Here is a 26,471-nt window from a genome sequence, read left to right as displayed (position 1 = left end):
CAGAAAGTAAGTTATTAGGGTTTGGACGAACATGAGGGTGAGTAAATAATGACAGGGTTTTCTTTTTTTGGTGAACTATGCTGTTAAGATGCCACATATGTACAGAATAGCTACAGCACAGAGCTATGTTGCATCTTCCATAGCATCATGGCCGTATTCATGCTAGCGCAGTTGTTGTCCTGTTTGAGCATGCTCAGGCCCATGCAGCTCAATAAAAGAGTGATGTAGAGCCTTGGAGAGACCCTGTGTTCCGCACTTTATTCTGAAATGCTGACTTATTTATAGGTGTTGGAATCGTGTTGTTTGCTTGTTTTATTGAAAAGCTTGCGGGTAAAGTGGCGACAGGATGGCATGTGAGTGTGATCTCTTGAGGGCCCCCTGCAGAAATCTTCTTCCCGATAAATAAGTCAGCATTGATGAATATTTCATTCACATGAAATCCATTGTCGCCCGCAGGTCTACGGGGATGTGTCGTCGCTCCACGCACACAGCAAAACAACCTCCCCCCCAGGTCAACTAATCCCTCGTCGTTGGCATTCTGAAAGAAACGCTGTTGCAATCCCCATAATTAGCTCAGTGCTCGCATCTATGGTTCTGACGAATAGTATGGCCAAAATTGTAAAAAGATTTGTAGTCATATGACATCTTACTGCGTTTTATTTCACCTTCACAACTCCATCAGAAGAGCAATCAAACCGATTTAGTGCTGCACTTGTCACATTTCATGTGCAATAACTTATGGCTAGGAGACTACTGTAACACACTAGAAAAGTTTAAACCCTCTGGTTAGTGAGTAAAGAGCGTGTACTTTTATGCCTTTTGGGGAAGGGAGCAATAAATAGCAAGAAATGCAACAAGAGACAGAGAGGTGAAACGAGGGAACGCAAACGAAAGAGAGTCAAAAAAGGAAGTGGAAGGAAGTGACCAGATTAGAAGTCAAGCAGTATGTCAGGGTGCTCAAGATGGCAACTGAGGCGTAGACAAGCTATACAAGACAAGAATAGGAGAGGAAAGTGAAGAACACTGACCATCAGTGGATAAATTTGCTCTACACAAGCAAGTTCTTCCAAATGAATATTTCAAGTAAATTCCATTCCTAAAGCATTACTCAGTCCAGACTCTTCGCCAAATGGGTCAGGGGTTCTCTGTGAAAATGGCCCTCCATGATCTTTACGCTCTTTGTGAGCGAAGACATCTACAGAAAGATAAGTAAGTAAATAAAGATAGAGCGAGCAGCATGTTTTATTTAAGTGAAGGTCTGCATTGTGTATTCTCAGACGGAGTGAGGCATGAGCAACCCTAGGCACAGGATTAAGAGAGGGCGACTTATGTTTGGTTGCTTGGAAAGATTTTACTCTAATGGATTCGCTGTAACTGTTTTTAGTGTGTGCCTACTTGGGTTGATGGGTCACCTGTATGAGTGTGATTTGAAATTCTGAATGTTTGCTTTCACATGCTTTCTTTTTTATCTCAACGACGTGAGGATGGGATTAGTGAACAGACCGTAGTTTCAGCGTGACCTCATGAGAGCTCCAGGTGATACGCTTTCTCACCTCAGTCAGTTTGCCATTGGAGGGATAGTTTACCCCCAAATTAAGATTCTGTCACCATTTCCACAAATTATGATTCTATCATCATACTCACACTCATGTTGTTCCAAACCTGTCAGACTTTATCTTTTGTGGAAGACAAAAGATGAGATTTTCAAGAATAAAGAATTGTTCTGATTGCTCCTTAGTCCCCCTGAGGACTGAGGATTTCAAGTTTCAAAAATCAGTCAAAATCATTATAAAAAATAGAATAGAATTAGACCATATGACTTTTATTATGCAAATGAGAGTTATCTACCGACCCAAAAGAAAAAGTCATTTTGAATATGACTGACTTAACTGATTCATTTGAAAGATCTGACTCAAAAGAATCATTTGCTTATGAATTAACATTGATACTTCACTGATAAACTCTTATGAAGACGCCAATCAGAATAACTTAAGTTCATTGTTTCAGAAGATTTGAAGTATAGTGCATTAGTTGTATGATACTTTATAGTGTTTTGCTTCTTTTTTGAAACTTGAAAGCATCTGTCCGCATTCATTGTCTGTTTCTTCTTTTGTGTTCCTTTTAAGGCAACAAAGTCAAAAAGGTTTGCAACAACTTGAGGGTAAATTATAACAGAATTTTCATTTTTGAATTAAATAACCCTTAAATGTAATCTTCAATTACTTTTTTTTTTCTGATTTAGTGTTTGACACAGATTCCACTATCTAACAATTCTGCTGTTGCCACTCCACCAAGAGTAATTAAGTTGTACAAATGTCATCCTGAGACCTTGTTGCCAGAAAGCAGCATTATCTTTTCCATCCATTCATCTTCACATCCTTCCACCTCACCACCCATCACTTCTCCATCACCCTCATTTCACATTCCATGACAATCTTACCCACATCTTATTTACTGCACAGCCTCCATCTTGTGTTTACTTATGTGTGCGTGTGTCTGTTTGTTTGCTCAACATATATTCAGTGTGATATTTATCATGTGAATTTATAGAGCTCTCCCCCCTCTTTGCTGATGTGACATCAGATTTATTGAACAAGAAGACAGAGGAATGTCTGTTCCCCTCCGGTCAGCATGCCTTTTCTCGCTCACCTATTCCTGATTCATCCAAAATACAATTACATTTGAACGAAGCAATAGGATTGAAGAATCTATCGATCTATGTCATATCAACACTATCCATCTGTTTATCTTACTATCTGGTTCCCCCATCATAGAACCAGCCATTTTCTTCCTTTATTTGTTTAGTTATCCATCAGTCTATTTACCTTATCATGCTGCCAAACCATCCATTTACGCTTCCATCTGTCTGTCAAACAATATTGTGGTATCTATTTGTCTAACTCTTCACTGTCTACTCACCCCCCTGTCAATCTAAGCTTCTCCCTAACTATGCTGTTTTCTTCAGCTTGGAAATAGCATTGGTCTGCTTAATCTTGTCTTAGCAGACTTCTCATTCATCCGGCCACTTCCAAGTACATGCATAATCACAGCTGATACTTCATTGTTGTTCATATTTGCGTGTTATGGATATGTGATATTTGTGCATAAAATGTATGTGGAGACATGGGTCGCTGTTCAGGAAACCCAGCCCTGCCTGCCTTTAATAGGAGCCCATCCAAATGCTTATTCCACTGGCAAGCCAGATCTCTGCTGGGTCACTATCAGTCTTGAAGGATCAGTATGGTGATTTGTGGCCTAGCGCACATGATCCTAATGGATTAGCCACTCACCTTTCCTGAGTTGAACTTAGGGGGCACTGTCCCTGCCAGAGGCCCCATCTGCACCCGGTGTTTTTAGCCATGATGATAACACAATGCATCAAGAGCGACAGTTTTTATGTCACAATTTATTAATGCGTTACATGCACTTCCAATTTCCATTAAATGGTATAATTTTTGTCATTAGTTAATAGTGATCTGTTGATTTTATATTTTGTGTTTTCTTGTTAATAAGCTGAATTTTCAGCATCATTACATCCAGTCTATCACATGATCCTTTAGAAATCATTCTAATATTCTGATTTATTATGAGTGTTGGAAACAGTTCTGCCGCCGAATATATTTGATGAAAAGGTTAAAAAGAACTGCATTTATCCAGAGTAAAAAAAAAAAAATTCTAATAATATAAATCTTCTTTACTATCACTTTTTATCAATTTAACACATCCTTGCAGAATAAAAGTATTGATTTATTTCAAAAAAGAAAGAAAAAAAATACTGACCTCAAATTACTGACCAGTAGTGTATATTGTTGTTACAAAAGATTTCTATTTTTTTTTTTAAATTGCTGTGCTTTTTTTTTTTTTTACTTTTTATACATCAAAGTATCCTAAAAAAGTATCACAGGTTATGAAAAAAATATTAAGCAGCAGAACTGTTTCCAACTTTGATAATGAATCATCATATTAGAATGATTTCTAAAGGATCATGTGATAGACTGGAGTAATAATCCTGAAAATTCAGCTTTGCATCACAGAAATAAATGATAATTTAAAGTATAATACATTAAAAAAACAATTATTTTAAATTGTCATAATATATCACAATATTGCATTTTTTTCTGTATTTTTTATCAAATAAATGCAGGCTTGATGAGCAGAAGAAACTTCTTTCAAAAACATTAAAAATAGTAATGTTTCCAAACTTTTGACCTGTACTGTGTATATATATACACTGTGTGTGTGTGTGTGTGTGTGTGTGTGTGTGTGTGTGTGTGTGTGTGTGTGTGTGTGTGTGTGTGTGTGTGTGTGTGTGTGTGTGTGTGTGTGTGTGTGTGTGTGTGTGTGTGTGTGTGTGTGTGTGTGTGTGTGTTTGTGTGTGGCATTGATATGTGTGTACACAATTTTCCACGCACATATCGGGATTTGTAAAAATTAAACAGTGTAAATGTGTTTACGCACCGTCCACACTCTTTTTCTGGAGTGAGCCAAGTAATGAAGTAAACAGAATTATTTTAAACTGTTTTCATTTTGATACACATTTAGATTAAAACTCAGATTACTTAAGTCATTATCCAGAAGTTAAACTAAAACTATATGAATTTGTACACATTTCATGTGGCATGCTACGTTTAACGACAGTGAGGAGTGCTAGGCCTTGTGCTAGCTGAACTCATGTTCAAGAAAATATTTCTCTCGAGAACAGTGATCAATGATGCACACTTTCGTTCAGTGGTAGAACGGTCCATTGGCCGGTTTGAATAGGTCCGATGACAATACTGTACAACCACTGCTGCAAGGTGTGCTGTTGATGTTGTGTGCAGGCAGACAGTAAAGATAACTCTTGTGATCATCCCAACATTATAAAAATGGCAATTGCATTTGAAGGATAGAATTTGAAGGGAACTAAGTTGTGTTTTTAAAATGTTTTGTCAATGACATGCTGAGTCAGACAATTGTATTTACACTGCAAAATAAAATATAAATATAAAATATATAAATCTGTTTCCAATAAAAATATATAAACATTCTAAAACATATGTTTACCTTATTGGCGAAATTTCATACATTTTATTTGTTTAAAAAATAAATATTATTTGGTCAGTGAAAAAGAATGAGAATAACTCTTCTCTGACAACTTTCTCTGAAAAGTAAGAGTATTTTATACAATATTACTTTTACGGATATTTTTATATATTTATTCTGAAACAAGACAAGGATACTAAATGACTTTTAGCAATGTAATGTGACTGCACAAATTGTTTAAATCATTTATAGTCTGTATTTCATATTTTCCTAATGTCTTGTACCATTAAACATGGTATCACATGGATGGGAATATGCGTATGGAAATGATATGCAGATGAGGAGATGCATAGTAAAACTAGATGTTGTAAGATGGTCTGCAAAGATGCACATTCAGGATTAAATCTACGAAAGGTCCACAGAAGTATAGTAATACCAGTATAAAGTATAAAAAATACATGTATTTTTTGGTCATGTAAATACATGTATTTTTTGGTCCCCAATAGAAAACAAGCTTATAAATCATACAGAATGATCTTTTTTGAAAATCTAAGATGCAGAAAGTTTTCTGTGATGGGTAGGTTTAGGGTAGGGTTAGTGTAGGGCGATCGAATAAACAGTTTGTTGAACATTATAAAAACCATTACATCTACAGTATGCATTGTCCCTACTAAAAAAACGTGTGTGTGTGTTCATTTAGGTTTAGTATTTTAATTAGCATTGGGTTTTCATTTCGAAAATCAATTCCACAGTTTAAGAATCCCACAAATTCAGCAAAGAAATTGGAAACAACAAATTTATGTAAGTTCTCACTTGACCTTTTTTTAATAGCTTGAATAAGAGCTAATAGACACCAATATCTTTTACACAAAGTATACAATCCAAGTGTTTTTTTGGTGATAGGCTAGTTCTCGCCTGCAGTGCTTGAGAGCGCAATCGGTATTTCTGTTACTGCACAGGCACATTCCTGTATTACTACTGAAGTTTGCCTCTCTATGTAGCTGCAGTGGTGATGATTAACACTGTAGATTAGCCTCGGGCTGCGATCTATTGGAAAATATAAAAGGCATGTGTGTGCCTTTGCTTCTCTGTTCCCTTCTTTTGAGTTTCTTTTTGTTTCAGATCTTATATTCTGCCATCTCTTTTGAAAACCATGCTGGTTCACAACTCAGAGACTATCTTGTCCGTCTTGAGGATCCCAATGAAAAATCTTGGCAAATGTGACCGACAGCCATTTTGATATCCCATCAAACAGGGTCCTACTGCTGTGTGGGTAAAAGGGAAAGACACTGGGCCTCCCGGCACTGGACGCCAGCCGTAGTTTCTCATCCCTTCCCTTGTTTGTCCCGGGAACAGATCTGTCAGGGCCTTCCTGCCGCAGAGATAAACTAGTGCCTCGCTCTCTCCTCTAAAAATAAGCATTTGTTTATCGACATGTGTAGTGATTTCCAGCTCTCCTGTGCCGTATTGTGTGCCGAGCTGTCAAGAAACATTACTCTAAGGCCTGGCTCTCCTTTCAGCTCTGAGGAGCTCAGAGAGAGTGCAGCCGAGCAGGACAATGCAGAGTGCTGGGGGGGCAACAGGCTAGCGAGCCTTCGCAGAAATCTGCTAAGATGTTGCCTTTTTACTACGTCTGTGAACCACCTCCTTTATCGAGAGCTTGAAACTTTAATGCATTCTTTAAAGTAGAAACTGTGGAAAGTGAAGGGCAGTGCGGATATCGACTATCTGGGTCACCTATTCAAGGTACAGCGAGTATCTAAATGGAGCCTGGCTTTGATTGAAAGCCGTATTTGATGAAAGGCTGACCAGTTTTGACCCATTTTAATTGCTGCCTTACTTCATTATTTTCATTAGTCTGGGTCTTAACAAACTGTCAGATTAGACGTTACACATCTCCCATCTTTGTTTAGAAATGGCTCCGAGAGAGATTTAGGGAGAATGCAGACCAGACCTCCAGCTTATCTGAGCTCTCATCCATCTTAGTTTGATGAGGAAAGCTCATGTTTGAGCTCTCCTTTAGTGGATCTGTGGTGGCTTGTGTGTTTGACAAATGCCCCACACTCACTCTAAACATCCGTAATTTCAGCAGAGCATGGTTACTTAAAGCAGGATTTCAGAGTCTTGTCTGGCTTGTGTTTCTGGTATCTCTCTTGCTTTAGTTAGGGCAGAGAATGCACTTAAGAGCTCACATCTCAATGTGGAAAACGAACCAGGATATCAGCCAGTACTTAAAGGATTAGTTCATCCCAAAATGAAAATTCTCTCAGCGTTGTCATTTTTTGAACAATGCAGTTGGTCCAGGGGCACAACTACCCAGTGTCAGAGGGGTATGCAGCAACTATTTTGGCAAATATTTTATAAAAAAAAATATATATATATATTTTCCAGCTTTCAGCTCAGCAACCTCGGTTTTGCATATTCTAAGCTAGCCGTAATTTAAACCCCCATTTGGCTGCTACATTCCCAGTGTTAGCTAACACTAGCTAGTCTGTTAACATGAATATGTGCAAGCCTCCAAGCACACACAGACGTCACAATTTAAATCCTACCTGTTGCCTTTCACCATCCACTTATTTTAGCTGCTGTCGCATCCCTTGACATGCCATCTCCCTTTCCCTCTTTCTTTTTCTATTTTTAGCCCCCGACAGCTTTTTTGCTTTATCCATCTTTTTCGATTCGACAGAATCTGTGAGTTAAACTGGAGAATCGGATCAGTCCAACTTGTTATAAATTGCAATAAATTGTTCAGATTGTTTTTTTTAACTGAATCAACCAATTTATTAAAAAAATAACACTCAAGAATGATTTATTTGCAAATCAGGCATCACGACTTCTCTTATGAACATGCCAAGTTTGTCAAGATTATCAGTGAGCATTGATTTAAATTGTCAGTGTTTTCTTCTCACAAAGCTACTGTATTACTTCAGAAGAGGAAATATAGTGCACAAATCCTTTGAACCATATTTATGCTTTTTTGATTTATTAAAGACTGACTGTCCCAGTCCTCATTTGCTTTCATTATATATGAAAAAAGCTAGGGACTCTTCAGAAAGAAGGTCATAAGGGTTTGGTCTCATATTGTTGTTACTTTGGACATTAGTAGCTTTTCAAAGGGTTACTCACTCTTGCACTACAAAGATCTTTTTTTTTTTTTTACCCTTTTTTACTAACCATTTTTCAGTGTCAAATAATTTTACTTTCCTGCTATTTCCTGCATTTTTATTTTCTCACTGAAATGACTCATGCCAGTTCTGCATTTGATTGAGATACAGCTGCTTTTTTCAAACACACTATTTTAAAATAGCTTGATGTGACAAACAACCTCATATTAGAACCAGTTATGTATACATGTATGTCATGTATACAATGATTTATACAGTATTTATTCTGTTGGTTATTTAGAGGTTTGTAAAAAAAATGTTTCATCCAGATGATTTGAAACAAATCCATATGTTCTACCTCACTTTTTTTTTTTCTAGAGCAAACAAATCATTTTTTGCCATAACACATATGCCCACTTATGTTTTAGTTTTTACCTTCTTGACACAAATCAAGGTCGCAAGGCTTGAAATTACACTTTTCAGCTGTCTCAGAGTTAGGCACCTCTTTGACCTCTTAACTTACAGCTGAAGAAATAACTCTCCCCTACACCATCACATCCTCTTAATATTTCCTGTTTCTGGTGCTCCATTACCCATGGAGCTTGAGTCTGGCAGAGGCATGCTGAAGATGAGAAGAACAGATAGCTGCTACTGCTGCAGCTTACACACACACACACACACACACACTCTCTCTCTCTCTCTCTCTCTCTCTCTCTCTCTCTCTCTCTCTCTCTCTTGTGCGCATGTGCGAGCGTTTGCGGAGCGAGTGAGAAGAGTGAGTGGTGAGTGACACCTGAGTGTGTTTTCTAACTTTTTTGTGTTTGTTTGTTTGTTTATGTTTTTTGTGTGTTATTTTGTGTATGAGGAGTAGTTTTCTTTAGAGAAAGTTGTGGAAGTCTGCTCCCGGCGTCTTTGTTGCCGGGAAGCATGGCTGCTTCAGGTGTTGCGAGTAGTGATGGTCTAACTCGGCGTCATGGGATTAAGATTTTGTGTAAATTCAGTGTGGAGGAATGTGCTTTAGCGGTTGGCAATATAGTTGGTTGCAACGCTATTGTATCTGCTTCTAAAATGAACAACGCGGTTGTTTTATTTTTAAACGCGATCGAAAAAGCTAATGAGCTTGTTCAAACGGGAGTTGTGATTAATGATGCGCTTACGCATGTTCTGCCGTTAAGTAGCCCTTCTAGAAAGATTGTTGTGTCGAATGTTCCTCCTTTTGTTTCGGATGCAAGTATTGCTAAAGAATTGTCTTCCTTTGGCAAGATTGTTTCTCCCATTAGGAAAATTGCTTTTAGTTGTAAATCACCCTTGTTGAAACATGTAGTGTCATTCCGGAGACAGGTTTATATGATTTTGAAAAACAATGCTGATGAGCTGAACCTGTCCTTTAATGTTAAAGTTGAGGATTTTAACTATACAGTTTATGCAACATCTGAAAGCATAATGAAATGCTTTGGCTGTGGCAAAATTGGACATCTGATACGTGCTTGTCCTGAAAAAATAGATGAAAATGCTACTGTACAGACTAACACTCAGAATAATCCTTCTGAAGCTGTGTCTGTCACAGAGGATGTTGTGGCCCCTGCTGCTGCTGTTGCTGTTGCTGTTGCGTCAGGTTCTGGTGGGTCAGTTGGGAATAAACCCACTATGGCTGATGTTACTGCAGGTCGTTTTTCTGCTTCTGATCTTATGATTTTTGACACTGTTAATTTGAGCAGTGACATCAATACAGATAAAACGACAACTACTGAACAGGTCAGTGAGGGTGTTGTTGGAGAATTGGAGATGGAAACAGAGTCAATCTTCAAAGTTCCAAATAAAAGGAAAAAAGTCCAACAGACCAAAGTCTTTAAACAAACCAAAAAAGACAAAAATGAGGCTGAAAGTTTAGTCCCAGAGAATGACAGTGATTCTTCAGATTCCAATATTTCTGATTGTTCTTATCTTTCATCGCAAAATGAAAATGATAATCAGACCACAGTATATAAAGTTGAGGACATTAGCAAATTTTTGAAAGAAACTAAAGGTTTACCTGGGGTTCAGGTTGAAGATTACTTCCCTGATCGCTCAACTTTCATTAATGATGCAAAAATTCTAATGAAAGAAGGTGCTTTTGCAGACAAAGAAGTTTTCCGTCTTAGGAAAATTGTGAGTAAACTTAGAAAGCAAAATCTTAATGATGAAAAACAAGCTATGGTATAATTTCTTCTTACTGGTAGAAGTCTTTGCCTTGCTGACTGTTTCTTTTAATTATCTCTGTTTTTTTAAAACATCATTTTTTATGAGAGATTTTAAAATCGGAACTCTCAATTTAAATGGTGCCAGAGACGGTCAGAAGAGAATGTGTTTGTTTGAATTTATTAAACAAAAACATATTGATGTCACTTTTGTTCAGGAATCACATAGTGACTTGAATAATGAGGTAGACTGGAAAAAAGAATGGGATGGAGAAATTTGTTTGAGTCATATGTCTTCCAATAGTGGAGGAGTAGCTATTCTGTTTTCAAAGAAATCCCTGCCAATTTCTTGTGAAATAGAAGAAATAGTTAAAGGCCGTTTTTTAAAAGTTAAAGCTATTTTTGAAAGCACTACAATGACTTTTTTAAATATTTATGCCCCCACGAAAGGGGCTGAAAGAATTGCTTTTTTTGATACAATCAGTGTTGTTATGAAAGACCTAAGCCCAGAAGAATTATTTGTTCTCGGTGGAGATTTTAACTGCACTGAAAATGATAAATTAGACAGAAATCACTTAGAGCCACATATTGCCTCACAAAAAGCGCTCGTGCAATTGTTAAGAACATTTGATTTATGTGATGTTTGGAGGAATGTGCATCACAAGAATAGGCAATATACTTGGGCACATAGTAGAAATAATATTATTTCTATGGCAAGACTAGATAGGTTTTATGTGTCTAATCATCAAGTAAATCTTGCCAGAGAATGTAAAATAATTCCTGTAGGTTTTTCCGATCACTGTTCTGTTGTTTGTGATATTTTTATTAATTCTGGTTATTTAAAGAGTGCTTACTGGCATTTTAATACATCCCTTTTAAATGATAAAAAGTTTATTGAAATTTTTTATTTGTTTTGGGAAAATTTCAAGAAACAAAAGGAGTTTTATATTTCTTTACAACAATGGTGGGATTGTGGCAAGGTTCACATTAAACAATTATGTCAAGAGTACACTCTTAATGCCACTAAAGATATGGCCCAGTCAATGAAGATTCTAGAAAATGAAATTATAGAACTTTTGAATACAACAGCTTCTACAAGTGATGGTGTTTGTTTTGAAAGCAGTAAATCCAAAAAGGAAATGCTTGCAGATTTGTTGGGTACCAAAGCTCAAGGGGCGTTAATACGTTCACGTTTTCAAAGCATCTCACAAATGGATGCACCATCTAAATTTTTTTTCAGTTTGGAAAGAAAAAACGGCCAAAGTCGTATCATTCATTCATTACGCTCGGACACAGGGAAAGAGCTTACTGAGCCTAGTGAGATACGCAAACATGCTGTCGGATTCTATTCAAACTTATATAAATGTGAATTGTCTCAAAGAGAAGATAATGATTATACTTTTCTTAATGATCTTCCAAAGATTGATGAAGAGTCTAATAGTATGCTTGAACAAAATTTGTCACAAAATGAATTATATACCGCTATGATGAGCATGGAAAATGGGAAGACTCCTGGCATTGACGGGATTCCTGTTGATTTTTATAAAATTCTATGGCCAGTGATTGGAGAAGATTTCTTTTTGGTTCTTAATGATAGTTTGAATAGAGGATTGTTACCGTTAAGCTGTAGAAGAGCTGTTATTACCCTTTTGCCCAAGAAGGGAGATCTCCAAAACATAAGCAATTGGAGACCGATATCTCTTTTATGCGCAGACTACAAAGTATTATCAAAGGCTTTAGCTACAAGGTTAAGTCAAGTTCTGAGTCAAGTAATACATTCCGATCAGAATTATTGCATACCCAATAGGTCAATCTTAGATAACATCTCATTGGTCAGAGATGTTTTGGAGGTTGCAAGGCTATTTGGTGTAAATGGCGGTCTAATTTCATTAGACCAAGAAAAAGCCTTTGACCGTGTAGAACATGCATATTTGAGAGAGGCTTTAGAAGCTTTTGGTTTTAGTCAGTTCTTTATAAATATGATTGAGGCCATGTATCGTGACATTGAGAGTGTTCTCAAAGTCAATGGTGGTTTGAGTGCTCCGTTTAGGATTCAGAGGGGAGTGAGACAGGGATGTGCCATGTCAGGCATGTTATATTCCCTGGCTATTGAACCTCTGCTTCATAAATTAAGAAATGAGTTGAGTGGTTTTACTATACCATACTGTAATGTTACGTTGCACCTTTCTGCCTATGCAGATGATGTAGTTGTTTTTATATCTGGTGCTGATGATATTGAAAAATTGAAGATTATTGTTAACAGTTTTAAAAAAATTTCTTCTGCAAAAGTTAACTGGGGAAAAAGTGAGGCCCTTTTAATGGGCGATTGGGATAGGAGTCCTCCCAGTTTGCCTGGAGGTTTAATTTGGAAGAAAGGCGGGTTTAAATATCTTGGCATTTTTCTAGGGAATGATGACTTTGTTACAAAAAATTGGGATTGTACATTAGAAAAAATCAAAGGACGTTTGCAGAAATGGAAATGGCTACTTCCCAAACTGTCTTATCGAGGTCGTACGCTCATAATCAACAATTTGGTGGGCTCCTCTTTATGGCATAAACTTGCTTGTGTCGATCCGCCTCTGGGACTGTTACCAAAACTTCAAGCAGAAATGGTCAATTTTTTCTGGGACAATTTGCACTGGACTCCTCAAAGTGTGCTTTTCCTGCCAAGAGATGAAGGAGGTCAAGGCTTGGTGAATCTGGTCAGCAGAGGAGCGACTTTTAGGTTACAGTTCATTCAGCGACTGCTGATGGGTCCCCAGAATCTAGTATGGAGACCATTAGCACAAACCATTTTATCTGGGGTGAACGGAATGGGACTTCATGCTGCACTGTTTCTGATGGACTATACTCTCCTGGATATGTCTAGACTACCTTCATTTTATAAAAGTCTTTTTAAAGTGTGGAGACTTTTTAAACATAAATGGACAGAGTCAGCCACATCTCTTTTCTGGTTGCTTGAGGAGCCGGTGGTGTTTGGAAGTCGCCTTGATGTGTCAGGAGTTGACCTTCCAGGGCTAAAAAACTTGCTTGTGTCAAAGAAACTTTTGCAATTGAAAGATATTGTTGAAAAAGCCGGACCTGGACTAAAAGATGCAGGAACTGTTGCTATACATCTGGGCATAAGATCAGTGAGAGTTGTTAGTAGTTTTCTGAACAAACTGGATGGGGTTTTAAACTCCAAGGAAAAAGCTCTACTTGAGAGTTACAGTATGGGTGATATTGTCCCTGATGCTAATGACCTCTTCCCAGACATCAGAAGTACACCTGATATTGAAGAATCCTCACATAATAGCCCTCTGTTGTGTTTGAAAACAAATGAAAATGTTGATTTTTGTACAGTTAAAGGAAAGATCTTATACAAATGTATTGTGAAGGTAATAAATAAACATACATTAAAAGACAGAATTGACACAGTATGGAGAGACAAACTAGGAGTGGTAGAGGAAATAAAACCAGAGTGGAGAGTACTATACAAACCACCATTGACTAAAAGAGCAGGTGATCTCCAGTGGAGAATACTGCATGGTGCAATCGCTGTAAATGCCTTTGTGACGAAACTGAACCCTACTGTAAATGATATTTGTCCTTTCTGTTCAGAGAGAGAAACAATATTCCATTGTTTTATGAATTGTGACAGACTTTCTCCACTCTTTGATCTTTTAGATTTTTTATTTTCTTTATTAGGGATTTCTTTTACGAAGCAATGTTTTATATTTGGCTTCAAGTATAGTAGACTACAGAAATATAAGTGTCAATTAATGAACTTTATTGTTGGTCAGGCCAAATTAGCAATTTATATTTCCAGAAGAAATGAAATAGAACAGAGAAATGGGCAACATATTGTATCAGTTTTTAAGAATATGTTTAAATCAAGAATTCTCGTTGATTTTAATTATTACAAGATGATGAATGCAATCAATGTTTTTGAGATTGAATGGTGTTGTGACGTTGGTATGTATTCTATACTTAATAATGAGTTGTTTTTTATATGTGATTTAAGGTAAAGTCATGTAGTGTCGCTTTTTTTTTGGTTGTTGTTGTTGTTTTCTTCTGTTAAATAACAGATAACTGTTGTTTAATAAAGTGTGTTAAAACTCAAACTCTCTCTCTCTCTCTCTCTCTCTCTCTCTCTCTCTCTCTCTCTCTCTCTCTCTCTCTCTCTCTCTCTCTCTTTTCTCTCTCTCTCTCTCTCTCTCTCTCTCTCTCTCTCTCTCTCTCTCTCTCTCTCTCTCTCTCTCTCTCTCTCTCTCTCTCTCTCTCTCTCTCTCTCTCTCTCTCTCTCTCTCTCTCTCTCTCTCTCTCTCTCTCTCTCTCTCTCTCTCTCTCTCTCTCTCTCTCTCTCTCTCTCTCTCTCTCTCTCCTCTCTCTCTCTCTCTCTCTCTCTCTCTCTCTCTCTCTCTCTCTCTCTCTCTCTCTCTCTCTCTCTCTCTCTCTCTCTCTCTCTCTCTCTCTCTCTCTCTCTCTCTCTCTCTCTCTCTTCTCTCTCTCTCTCTCTCTCTCTCTCTCTCTCTCTCTCTCTCTCTCTCTCTCTCTCTCTCTCTCTCTCTCTCTCTCTCTCTCTCTCTCTCTCTCTCTCTCTCTCTCTCTCTCTCTCTCTCTCTCTCTCTCTCTCTCTCTCTCTCTCTCTCTCTCTCTCTCTCTCTCTCTCTCTCTCTCTCTCTCTCTCTCTCTCTCTCTCTCTCTCTCTCTCTCTCTCCTCTCTCTCTCTCTCTCTCTCTCTCTCTCTCTCTCTCTCTCTCTCTCTCTCTCTCTCTCTCTCTCTCTCTCTCTCTCTCTCTCTCTCTCTCTCTCTCTCTCTCTCTCTCTCTCTCTCTCTCTCTCTCTCTCTCTCTCTCTCTCTCTCTCTCTCTCCTCTCTCTCTCTCTCTCTCTCTCTCTCTCTCTCTCTCTCTCTCTCTCTCTCTCTCTCTCTCTCTCTCTCTCTCTCTCTCTCTCTCTCTCTCTCTCTCTCTCTCTCTCTCTCTCTCTCTCTCTCTCTCTCTCTCTCTCTCTCTCTCTCTCTCTCTCTCTCTATATATAGCCCATAAGCGGTAAACATTGTGTGTTGACATATGGTCCTCGCAGATTTAATCACCTTTATTACATTCTGTCCCTGAAAAAAAAAAAGAGGTGATACAAGTTTGCACATTACGTTATGTGCTTGTGTGCGTGTGCTTATTTTCTTGGTGTGAAGGTCTATCCAAAAATGTGTTTATTTGAAGATATTTGCCTTTGCACATTTAATATTATTGCATACATATTGAATATTTGAATTGCATCAAACATGTAAATTGTTTACTCTTGTAATTACCTGTGTTTATTCACAGTTACTACTCAACTGTTGATTGAAGCTAATTTGTTATTCATGGAGAAAAACTTGTGCCAAAGGACTCTCCTGATGATGTAACTTCATGTAATTACAGGCAGATGACAGTAATGCAAAATCCATTATGTCGTTTAATCTCTTTAGAAGAATGCACTAGGGGCCATCTGGGGCCTATCACTCAATCATACAGTGAAAGTGTCGCATTCAAGCCTGTGAATCCCTCTTAGTCCTTTGTGAGTGTTTGTGTGCTTACTCGCTTTTTAGTAATGTGCTTTTATCCAATCTACGACCCTAGACTAATCCCATGATCCCCCTCTGCAACGCATTATGACGTTTTGATCACGTTTGATTCCCCCTCCCCCATCAACCCTCTCTAAATGCAGAGGAACAATAGCATAATTTAATTAAGTCCTGGAATACAGACTTTTCTCTAGTGTAAACCCAAATGTTCTTATTTTTTTGTCAATCTTGTTCACTCCCATCCTTTTTCTTTGTGCATCCAACCTAAAGACGCTGCCTCCGGGAAAAGCAGGTAAAAAAGCCATCAAACCCGAAAGCACTTGACAGATTTGTGATCAGTGGCACAGTTCTCCTGAAATTGTCTAGTGGTGTATTTTTATTGTGGAAGTGAATGCTCACTCTTCAGAGAATAGCTTCATTGTGTGTGCCCCAATAGAAATTGCTTCTGGTTGTTGTGATTGTTGCTGTATTTTAGACTGAAGCGCCTGTGATCAGAAACTTAGAGAGATTTTCAGTCCAAATTAAGAGAAGTAGGAAGGTCTGTTTTGTTGGTTGGTTTGTATTTTCTGCCCAGTTGGTTGAAACTTTGTTGCCCCACCTAAATCTTATCTTCAGTCTGTTGAGCTCAAGCAATTATCTCATGTATTGCTCTCTAGACATTATTTTCCCTGTCTTGCCAAATGCTCCAACCCATCTATGTTTCACTCTCAAACAAGCAATGATGCTTTCATCCATTTTCAATTTGGACCACAGACTTGAGGAAGTGCCGCTAGTCCTCCCAGATCCCGACAAGACAAAACGGGCATCTTGGAAGCAATTGGCAAAACAATAGCAGAGTTTGGACTAGGCCTTTGTTTAACATCTATTCTGTCATCCACTCCCTCGCTGTTAATGTGGGTTCTTCTTCTGTTTAATATTGTTTTTCCCCTTCTTCATCCTACATAGTGTCACATTGAGTGACTTAAGGAACAATATTATCTAAACAATATTTTTGAATTGTATGAATGGCGGCTCAACAATAAGGTGTTTTTTTTACTCATGCTATTAGGTCATTTATCTATATGTGACCATGCTTATTGTTGATCCCTGCTGAATAGACATCTTTGAAGAAATTGTAAATAAAATCCGAACAGCCTGTGCTCTGACAAGTCCTAGAAAGTTCTTTGTTTTTATCACTGCTGTCATTGTGCAATGCCCATTCAGTTCAGAGAGAAAGAAACTGGAGGCCTTCAGGCGCTTGGCTTTTTTGAGTGGAAGTGGATGAAAGACTCCGCCGTCATTTCAACTCGCATTGTGGTTCTCATGCAGAGTTTAAAGTTCAGCATCCTCAACTTTTACCTATGCCAGATGAAGTTCTCCTGCAGAGAAATGTGGATTCCTCTCTCTATTTGTGCTCTTAGTTTTTCTTGTATCTGTTCCTCCCTCTACCTTAACCACATCTCTTCCATCTCTTTGTATTACCCTCTTGTTATTATCATTGTCCCTCCCCTGTGGTGAGTATCCTTGTTAGGACAGATTTATATGTCTACTGAAGCTTGAATTAAAAGGCTCTAGGCAAACTCAAAAAGTGGATTTGTTAGCACAAAGCACTTGCTCTTATAATCTACCAACACTGAGCTTTCAACTGCACTGTAAGAGTTGTAATAAAAAAAAAAAAAAAAAAAAAAAAAACTTGGTCACTGTGACTGTTTTATTTCACCTTTGTCTTGTTGCAAAAAAAAAAAAAAAAATGTTTTGCCCAGACAAAGCCATAAAACAGCCTTTTCGAAATGATTTCTAGCTTGTTTTCTCATTGGCCCCCGCCACTGACCTTGGCAAACGAGCTGGACTTCAACTTCGTTTGAAGTATGAATCCACCTTTACTGTGGTGCCCACTTGCTCCTAACTCATTACCTGACATGATGAATGGGGCCAGTTCCATAAAACTATGCCCAGCCCATGGTGGCATGGACACCTGGCACTGAGTAATGGCAGTTGCATTAGCAGACCTGCCAGGCTAGGTTGGAAAGGTGTGGTGGCTTAAGCAAGTTGGCTCTCGAATCTGCAGGGGAAAGAGGAAGGTTGTCCACTCCACCTGCCACATGGCCCAGCCCCTCACTACACCATGTTTTGAGTGGAGAGAGCCTTTGTGTGATCTCATAATGGGCTGGTCTTGATTGCCAAGTTCAGCTAGCACATTTATGGCGCTTTTCCACTGCATGGTACGGTACGGCTCGGTTCGGTACGGCACGCTTTGGCGCCTTTCCACTGCATGGTACGGTACGGCTCGGTTCAGTACGGCTCACTTATGGCGCATTTCCACTGCATGGTACGGTACGGTACGGCTCGCTTCGGCTCGCTTTAAATGGTACCACCTCTGTTGAGGTTCCAAGCGTACCGTACCGATACTAAAATGTGACGTGAAAACACTGAAGATCACTGATTGGTCAGAGAGAATCGTCACTACCAGTGTCATTGTATTTGCGACACGAGACCATGCACGAGACAAACCCGCTAGATTTAAATAGCCAGTAGACAACAGCCAACGCTGTAGTTTCTTGCAGTTAAAAAGTTTTTTGCAAACTGTTTCTTGCAGTCAGGGGCGGCGCCGGATAATTTTTAACGCATGTGCTGAGGGCACACACGTGTGTGTGTGTGTGTGTGTGTGTGTGTGTGTGTGTGTGTGTGTGTTATATATTATTATATTATTATTATTAATAAATGAGCAAAACTTGGCCACAAAATATTTAATATTCAATTATTTTAATGATCACAATTAAAGTTTTAATTTTATTAAATTCAGCAATCAAATATTCAAAAAGACTTAATAATAATGTTATTTCTCTAGGAGCGTTTACTACGAATATGGCGATCGTCAACTTCATCTTTGCCAGACACTGACAGAAAACACTATTTTATAAATAAAAATCAATGCACGCATCCCCGGATTTACAAATGCACATCTTGCTTGTTGCACGCACATTATGTCGAAATATCGAGATATTATGTTGAAATAACATTATTATTAAGTCTTTTTGAATATTTGATTGAATGCTGAATTTTGCGCTTGTTCAGTTTAATACAATTACGCCTATATATAGCCTATATAGGCCTATATACTATTAATAAATGAGCAAAACGTGGCCACAAAATATTTAATATTCAATTATTTTAATGATCACAATTAAAGTTTTAATTTTATTAAAACGCGTGCACTGATTTTTATTTATAAAATTGTGTTTTCTGTCAGTGTCTGTGCATGGCAAAGATGAAGTTGACGATCGCCATATTCGTAGTAAACGCGCCTATAGAGAGAAATGCACATAATGAATTATAAGAGAGTAGCCTATTTCTTTTTGTTTTGAATTATTTCGTTTAAAGACATTTCAAGCTTTGTGTATTTGAGGATGTGATGTTTTTTCGTCAATTGTTTGATGAAAAAATATTAATATTAAGATACAATTTATACAAAACGAAATTCACTTTAAAGAAAGGCTTTCTACAAAACAAAACTTAATGAAGTGGTCAAAATTATGTCCGACTCGCTCCATGTCTCTCTACTCGTGCTGGTCACTTTTCATAATCAACATAGGCAGATGGAAAAAAATTACATAACATTAACTAAATGCGCTTTTTTAACGGCAGTATGCTAGTTTAAAACAGTACATTAGGCCTAGACTCTCTATTTGTAAAGATTGCTGCACATTCATTTAATTCTGAATTTTGCACACACAAGTTGAAAGGCATTTGTTCAAATCAAGTTCACGGATAATTGTGCGTGCATTTATTAATCATTATGATACTAAAATCATAACAAAGTAGCCTAGGCTATGCTTGTACAAAAAATCAGATGAGCCCAGAATATGAACGCAACGTTTAATTACACGTTAAGAATTTTCCTTCCATATAGTAAACCATTATAAGAACGTTTAATTTAATTTAAAAACATCCACATGCCGAGAATCAAGAGCACCATCCCCTGTGTTGTGCGTTTGAAATGTGGCGCTTTTACGATGATGTCATGGCAGTAGAGGCGGCAACTAACGATCAGTCCCACCCAGTTTGAAGCGGTACTAACTGCAATGGAAAAGCAACCGAGCTAAAGCGAACCGAACCGTGCTGTACCGAGTCGAGTCGTACCACGCAGTGGAAAAGCGAAGCGAGTCGAACCGTTCCGCGCCGAGTCGAACCGTACCGAGCCGAACCGTGCCGTACCATGCAGTGGAAAAGCGCCATTAGTACTTGCCTCCATCATATCCCTACTGGCCTGTTTTTTTAAAAAAAAATTAAAAATTACATTGAAAGGGATAGTTCACCGAAAAATTTAAATTCTGTTATCATTTATCATCCCTTATTCCAAACCTGTAATATGATGACAATTAAGGTTTGAAAACACTTGACCTCCTTGACTTTGTTGAACAAACTGAGGGTGAGTAAATGAAGACAGAATTTAGTTTTTGAGTGAACTATGCATTTAAACATCACCCAAAGCTTTGGGGCTAAGTATGTGTATGCACTGTTTTGTACTTGTGTATGAGTGCTATTAAGTGTTTCTTCTCCAGGCTTTATTGTTAAAGGTGGAGGATCTCTCAAGCATGAGACTGGATCAGAAACTCAATGGTGTTACTATGACACCAGACAAGAATTCTTTATCAGTTAGATTTTATTGTGTCTGATATTGTTTCCTGTTTTCTTTTTAACTATTAGCTTTCATTCCTGTTTCTCTCCTGCATACGTTATTCTGTCTTATATTTGTCTGCTGCTGTTGTGAATACACCTGACTACCCCTCTTCCTTGTTTCTCTTTGAACAGACAACCGTCGCACTGGTTTGGAAAGATCTCGTTCACGCCACAATGCAAACCCTATGGTCCGATGATTGCTTGCCGGCTAAGGACGTTTGCCAAGTGCCAAAGACCCAAGAGCGGGGACAATGCTGAGGAGGGCTGAACAAGGATGGAGAGAGAGCCCCTCGACATTCACATACACACACACACACACTTGCATACAGAACACTTCAAGATGTGCTCCACAGCTCCAGACACGGCAATGCAGGATCACACAACACTCATTTCTCTCTGAAGCCTTATTCTTGGTGTATTGGGTCTGTTCAATGTGGCTGTGTTTGTTATTTCCACGATTACGCCTGCTCTGTTTATATCTTTCGATGCTAACTCCCCGATCTATCTCATTTCCACCTCGCTATCTGCAAACAATCAATGATTGGCTACTGTTTGATCTCCTGCTATTGGATTTTTCAACACACAAACACGCTCTTGTTGACAAAAGGCCAAAAGCACCAGAAAGGACTGCATGATTCTGTATGCATATCAGCAAAGGGACTTTATTTGCTGTGTTGGTTGAACAAAACCTTGAATTGACTGATTCTGCCTGCCCCTTTTGTTTTTCTTGACAGATCATTTTAGATTTCCAGTCTGTAATACCCACCATCAGTCGTATAATCTCTGATCACCACCTTGTTTCATATATTACAAATCCTACAGTATGTATGCAGAGACATGAGAAAGCTGCTGAAATTGGCTTCAGTGCTACCGTCTGTACATATTTGTGCTGTTTAAGAGCTGCCAGTGCCACAAGGTAACTGAGGTGGTTGAAAGATATTGCTCTTTATCTACAGTAAACACTTCAAACATTCATAGATGTTTCTCTTGCAGAGTCAAAGGTTTTAAGTGAATCTGCAGGTATGTGAAGCAGATACGAATCAAAGAGATGCCATTCATTTCAGTTTTCAAACATGTCACAGGTTTTCTTCGTGATTTCTTTCTAAGTCACTGTGCTTTTAGCTTTTAGCCCTCTTGTAGAAGAGTATTTTAGTGAACTGTAGCTTAGGTTTTTTAAGATCCAGTGGTCATCTTTAAGAGCTTTCCCTTACTGACCTACCACGTACTGTATACCTCGCCAACTAAGCTCTATCTGATGTTTGAAAACTGTCCGAAACAGGAGGAGTGTTTATCAGATTTAGTACTCAAAGTTTGTCTTTTATAATTTTTAAAATATGTATTTATTCACAGTTTGCCAGATTTTGCCCGAAGCCTTTGATATGTGAACATTAACCCGATTCCAGTGAGGAGTTCTCTTGGATATGAGGATGTACAGCTGTACACAGTGACAGTGAGGTGATGTTCACAACATGGTGGCTTGTTGTCATATGAAAACCATTAGTGAAATCTCTCCACCACCTCCCCTCGTTGCTTGTTGAGTAGTCATTTTCCATAATGTTTTCTGCCCCCCATGTCCATAACACCGCAGGCAACGGTATGTTAAACAGTATCTTATGGGTGACTGGAGCCATACTGACTCACATACTGGTACATGCCACACAGAAATCATCTGCTTTTGTAAATGAAGGCAGCGTGTTGAGTTTGCACACCCAATGCAAGTATATACAGTACAACTGTAGTGTGGTGAAGAACATCTTACTGTTAGACAAACCACTGTTAGTCAAGCTTTCTCCTCACACTGTTTGTCATAAACTCTCTTTATGAGAGGGGAAAGGTTGAGATGCAGCAAATCGCAATCCATTGATTTGCTTTTCTAATTAAAACTGCCCTTTGAATGGTTTCCAGCACCACGCAACAACAGCTGCACTCAGCTCTCATGACTCTCACTGTTGGTTATTTTAAACTCATGTTCCTAGTAATTACAGCATCCACACACTGTCAGTTCAGACACCTCCGACATACATTGTTATTTCCCAGTCAGACTCCAGTTACATATGTTATGTCACTGGCACCAGATCATTTTTAATCTTTCCGGGCAAAAACATTTTTTAGTTTTGATAAATGTGCCAAACTTTCACAACGTAAAAGTTACTAGACTGAGATTTGATCCTATGATTATGATAATTTTGTTCACATACCATTCATATTTTCTGTATGATGACAGTAAAGTGTCATCTTACACAAGACCGAATCTAGCAGCAATGCAGCCATTCAGTTAGGGCTTAGGGATGTCATAATTCCACAACGCTAATGTCAGATGTCTATGTCTATGAAAGATACTTCAAAATTATGTGTAATTTATAGATTTTTTGGGTTGTTTTTTGTCTCTTTCTTAAGAAAATGTTGTTTTATACCAGTGATCTTCCCCTCCGTCTGTGATATTGGTGTTAGACTTGTGCTTTTCTATAGGCTGATATTAATGTGTCATGTGTATTTGATAGAGAATAAATCCTAATGCAGGTTAGAGTCTGCAAGTGACTGACAGTGTAACATTTTAAGTCAGATCCAATACTTTAATTGGATGTTAGGCAGAGACCAGAAAGAAGCAAGAAAATATGAAGTCACTACTGCCAATTTGGGTACTCTGCCGTCTCATTTATCCACATTTGTTCGATATTCTCAGTTCAGACTGTACGATGGTGCACTTTAACTTGTTAAATATAGACCTGGAGCGATCTTTTAATTTGTGATTTCTTTACATATCATTGCCAAAGTAGACTGCTTGCATGCGTGGTAACTATTCCTGACAAGTGATTCAATCTCCATTTTCTCAGAAGTTTCCCCCAGTTCTCTCTCATTCCCGCTCATTGTAATTGGCACTTGGAACAAGATCAAAGTTAAATGGGTAAGAACAACTGCAACTGTCTCAGGACATTGTTTTATCTTTTAGGTATTATAAGACTCCATAGCCCTGCCGCCTTTTTTTCCTTGATATTGTTTTATTGTCTTATAAACAATTTATATTTGTAACATCTTTTAAGTTTATTTTTATCTGTGACCAAAAAAAAAGGTGAAAATGGTTATGTACACTGTACCCAAGTATGTAACAGAATATCATACTAAATAATAACCACTTTCTCAAAAAAAGAAAAGAATTAAGTGTCTCTTTTTTGAGTGTTATTTCCATAATGACTTATGAATTATGTCTTCTCCTGATGCAGACTCACGCTGTGTCCTAACCAGCCCCTAAAGCACTAAATGCCTTCTCCTCCATGGAAATCTGAATGGTTTTGACCTAACTGAACTCACCATGGCAAACATCAGGACATTCATTCATTCATTCAGTCAGTCAGATGATGTCTGTGCTCTAGTAGAGGAGAGTGGGCAACTGCAGTCAGATGAGGAGTCAGTAAGGAGTAAATTTCACTTCTCATAGTGGAATAAAAAAATACTTAATCAAGCAGTGGGTATTCTTTGTTGCCAGTGAAGTGCATGCATTTGAAATGTAGCTGCGTTAGCATAAAGATTCATATTAAACTATACAGTAATACTAACGCATCCTTCCACATCGGTTTCATCCATTTTTTTGTTGAATAAATGATTTCAAAGATGTATTAAAATCGTATGCTCTATAAATAGATTCACACATTATTCATATACATTAAAATGACATTAGAGGTACTGCACTAACATTTTAGTCCATTAACTCAGGTGCCTGGCTCTGAAAACTGTAGCCGCCTTCACATCGATTTTGACATTTTATCAATAATTGATTCTGTGCAGAACACAGAAAAATCTCATTGGTACAAAATGTGTCAATCATTAAATACGTTCTGACCAACTGTGATCACACCGTGCAGCATATTCATTTTGTAACGGTTTTGACGCTATTCGCTAGTGTAGACTAGACTGATCTCCAGCAGGTTTGGTTACAAATAACATTAGAAATACCTGTAAAAAAAAACCACCAGCTCTGCTTTATCTCTATTATTCTGTAATAATTCAGTGGTACTTTGATGTAAATTACACTCAGGACACAAACAGGAACTTGTTTTATTTTCTTTTTGTCATATGAATAGCATTTATTCAGTTACTGAATTGATGGGTTTTGTGAAGTAAAACTACTGTCAGAAGGAGATAACAGCACTGTGTCGTTTGTTTGAAGTTCTCTATTGTATTGTTTGCTCTCTGTCTTTCCTTCTCTTCACAGTAAGCGCACGCATGTTATTTTGCCGCTTGAATCTGACTGAATTATGCTGAAAATCATCGTTTACAAAGCTAAATATAAACTGCTTTACAATCTGCTGCATTATTTTCATTGTTCTTTTGACGGCTGACATTTGGTTCCACTGTGGTTAGAGATGGAGAAGGCAATGATTCCCCTTTGTTATTTCTCCATCTCTGTGTCACCAATCCTCACTGTCAGTCTGTCTTTTAAAGAGTAGAAAGACACTTTGTGACACTTTCTCTCGCGGTGTTCTGAGTGTACGTCTGCCACTGGGGAGCCGTCCACTGGGTACCACTGAAATGGAATGGTTGAAATGTTCCTGTCCTTACCTCTCTCTTGCTGTCCTTTCTACCCTGCAGCCCCCTGAGTGTGTGGCACGTGTGCAGGCGTGCATGCGTGTTTCTGTCCGTTCATCTTTACATCTGTGCGTTTGCAGGGAGGTACGTTAGGACACAGCCACATTCTTCCTGGCAGACCACGCCGTGCGCATTTTGTTTGTTCGAGTAAGTGATCATGGATGCTTCTGTTCAGTGTCTGCGCGCTAAATCACTGACACAGATGGAGGCTTAAAAAAAAAAAAAAAAACTAAAATAAGATGCATTGGCCGACAAGTGGTCTGGCACAGTAGTGTTTTCTGTTTTGAGCACTGATGCATTTGTAGTGAGCCTTCCAGGGCCCTGTTGAAGTCAAATTATCAGTTGTCCTGTTGCGTTTTCTGGCGCAAATGCTCATTCCCTAATTCCTCGAGGTGAAGGATGGAGGCCTGACCTGAAGCATGGAAGGCTTTGTGTTGAAAGAGAGGGCTGTAGATTGGAATCATGGAACATAATGAGAGCACGGGCTGATTATTTTTTATTTATTTTTTTGTGTGTGTACTATATCCTCCTTATTATTTCCCACTCGCATAAGTAGCCCTGTCGGAGATCTGAAAGATGAACCGAGACCACACACACTTCATGTGTTTTCGCTCTCACGCCGTGCTCCATTTCTCTGTAAACCCAGGGCGTGTGTACAGCCACCCACACCAATTTACACTCTGATGGATTGGCCTTCAACGGGAATACAACATAATAATGATGTATTTTGCATCCTGAAGTACGGAAACTAAGATGAAATACAGAGTTGGTCGTCTGTGCCCATTCTGTCTGCCACTGCTCTTAACTTTGTGTGTGTGTGTGTGTGTTCATTTTTATGAATCGTTGCAGTGCACCATGTTGGCTTGAAGCACAAGTGTTCCAGATCTGAATCATTTCATAATCATATTGCTGACACATCCATCTCCCCAGCCCTGTGCAAGCGTCTGTCTGTCATTGTGTGTATCTGTGTGAGAGTGCACTCTTGAGTGTCCTAGTCTATTTTTGTGCTCTGCACTGTAAACATTTTTTATTGAATTGAGAAAAGTAAAAAGAAAAACTACATTAGAAACCCCACAAAGATTGCAATATCTGAAATCTTTGTCCTTGTGGGGAAATGTTTTGGTCTCCATGAGGAAAGCAGCTTATAAATCATACTAAGTGATGTTTTTGAAAATGTAAAAATGCAAGTTTTCTGTCATAGGTTTAGGGGTAGGGTTAGTGTAAGGGGATAGAATATACAGTTTGTACAGTATAAAAACCATTGGAAAGTCGCCATGGTAACAGTGTGTGTGTGAGTGAGGATGTGTGGTCCTGGTAAATCCTACGTTATGGGGACAAAATGTCCATGTGGGGACATTATTATTTTTTTTTTTTTTAC

The 26,471-nt window shown here is 38.4% G+C and overlaps 1 protein-coding gene across 8 annotated transcripts in view; it reads left to right on the top strand.

Annotated features, from left to right (window-relative positions):
- The window catches only part of diaph2 (diaphanous-related formin 2), a 481,157-nt gene extending 455,858 nt beyond the window's left edge, over positions 1-25,299 (top strand). For all 8 annotated transcript variants that reach the window (XM_081382679.1, XM_081382682.1, XM_081382680.1 and 5 more), the window contains one exon: positions 20,642-25,299. In XM_081382679.1, the coding sequence (XP_081238805.1) occupies positions 20,642-20,706 (65 nt within the window). In that variant the 3' untranslated portion in view covers positions 20,707-25,299. The remainder of the gene's footprint in view (positions 1-20,641) is intronic.
- The last annotated feature ends 1,172 nt before the right edge of the window (positions 25,300-26,471 follow it).

Source organism: Scardinius erythrophthalmus, assembly GCF_964197995.2.
Source record: "Scardinius erythrophthalmus genome assembly, chromosome: 13".
In the NCBI taxonomy this organism is placed as follows: domain Eukaryota; kingdom Metazoa; phylum Chordata; class Actinopteri; order Cypriniformes; family Leuciscidae; genus Scardinius; species Scardinius erythrophthalmus.
The sequence above is the reverse complement of the archived record's forward strand: the minus strand, read 5'-3'. Positions and strand labels throughout refer to the sequence as shown.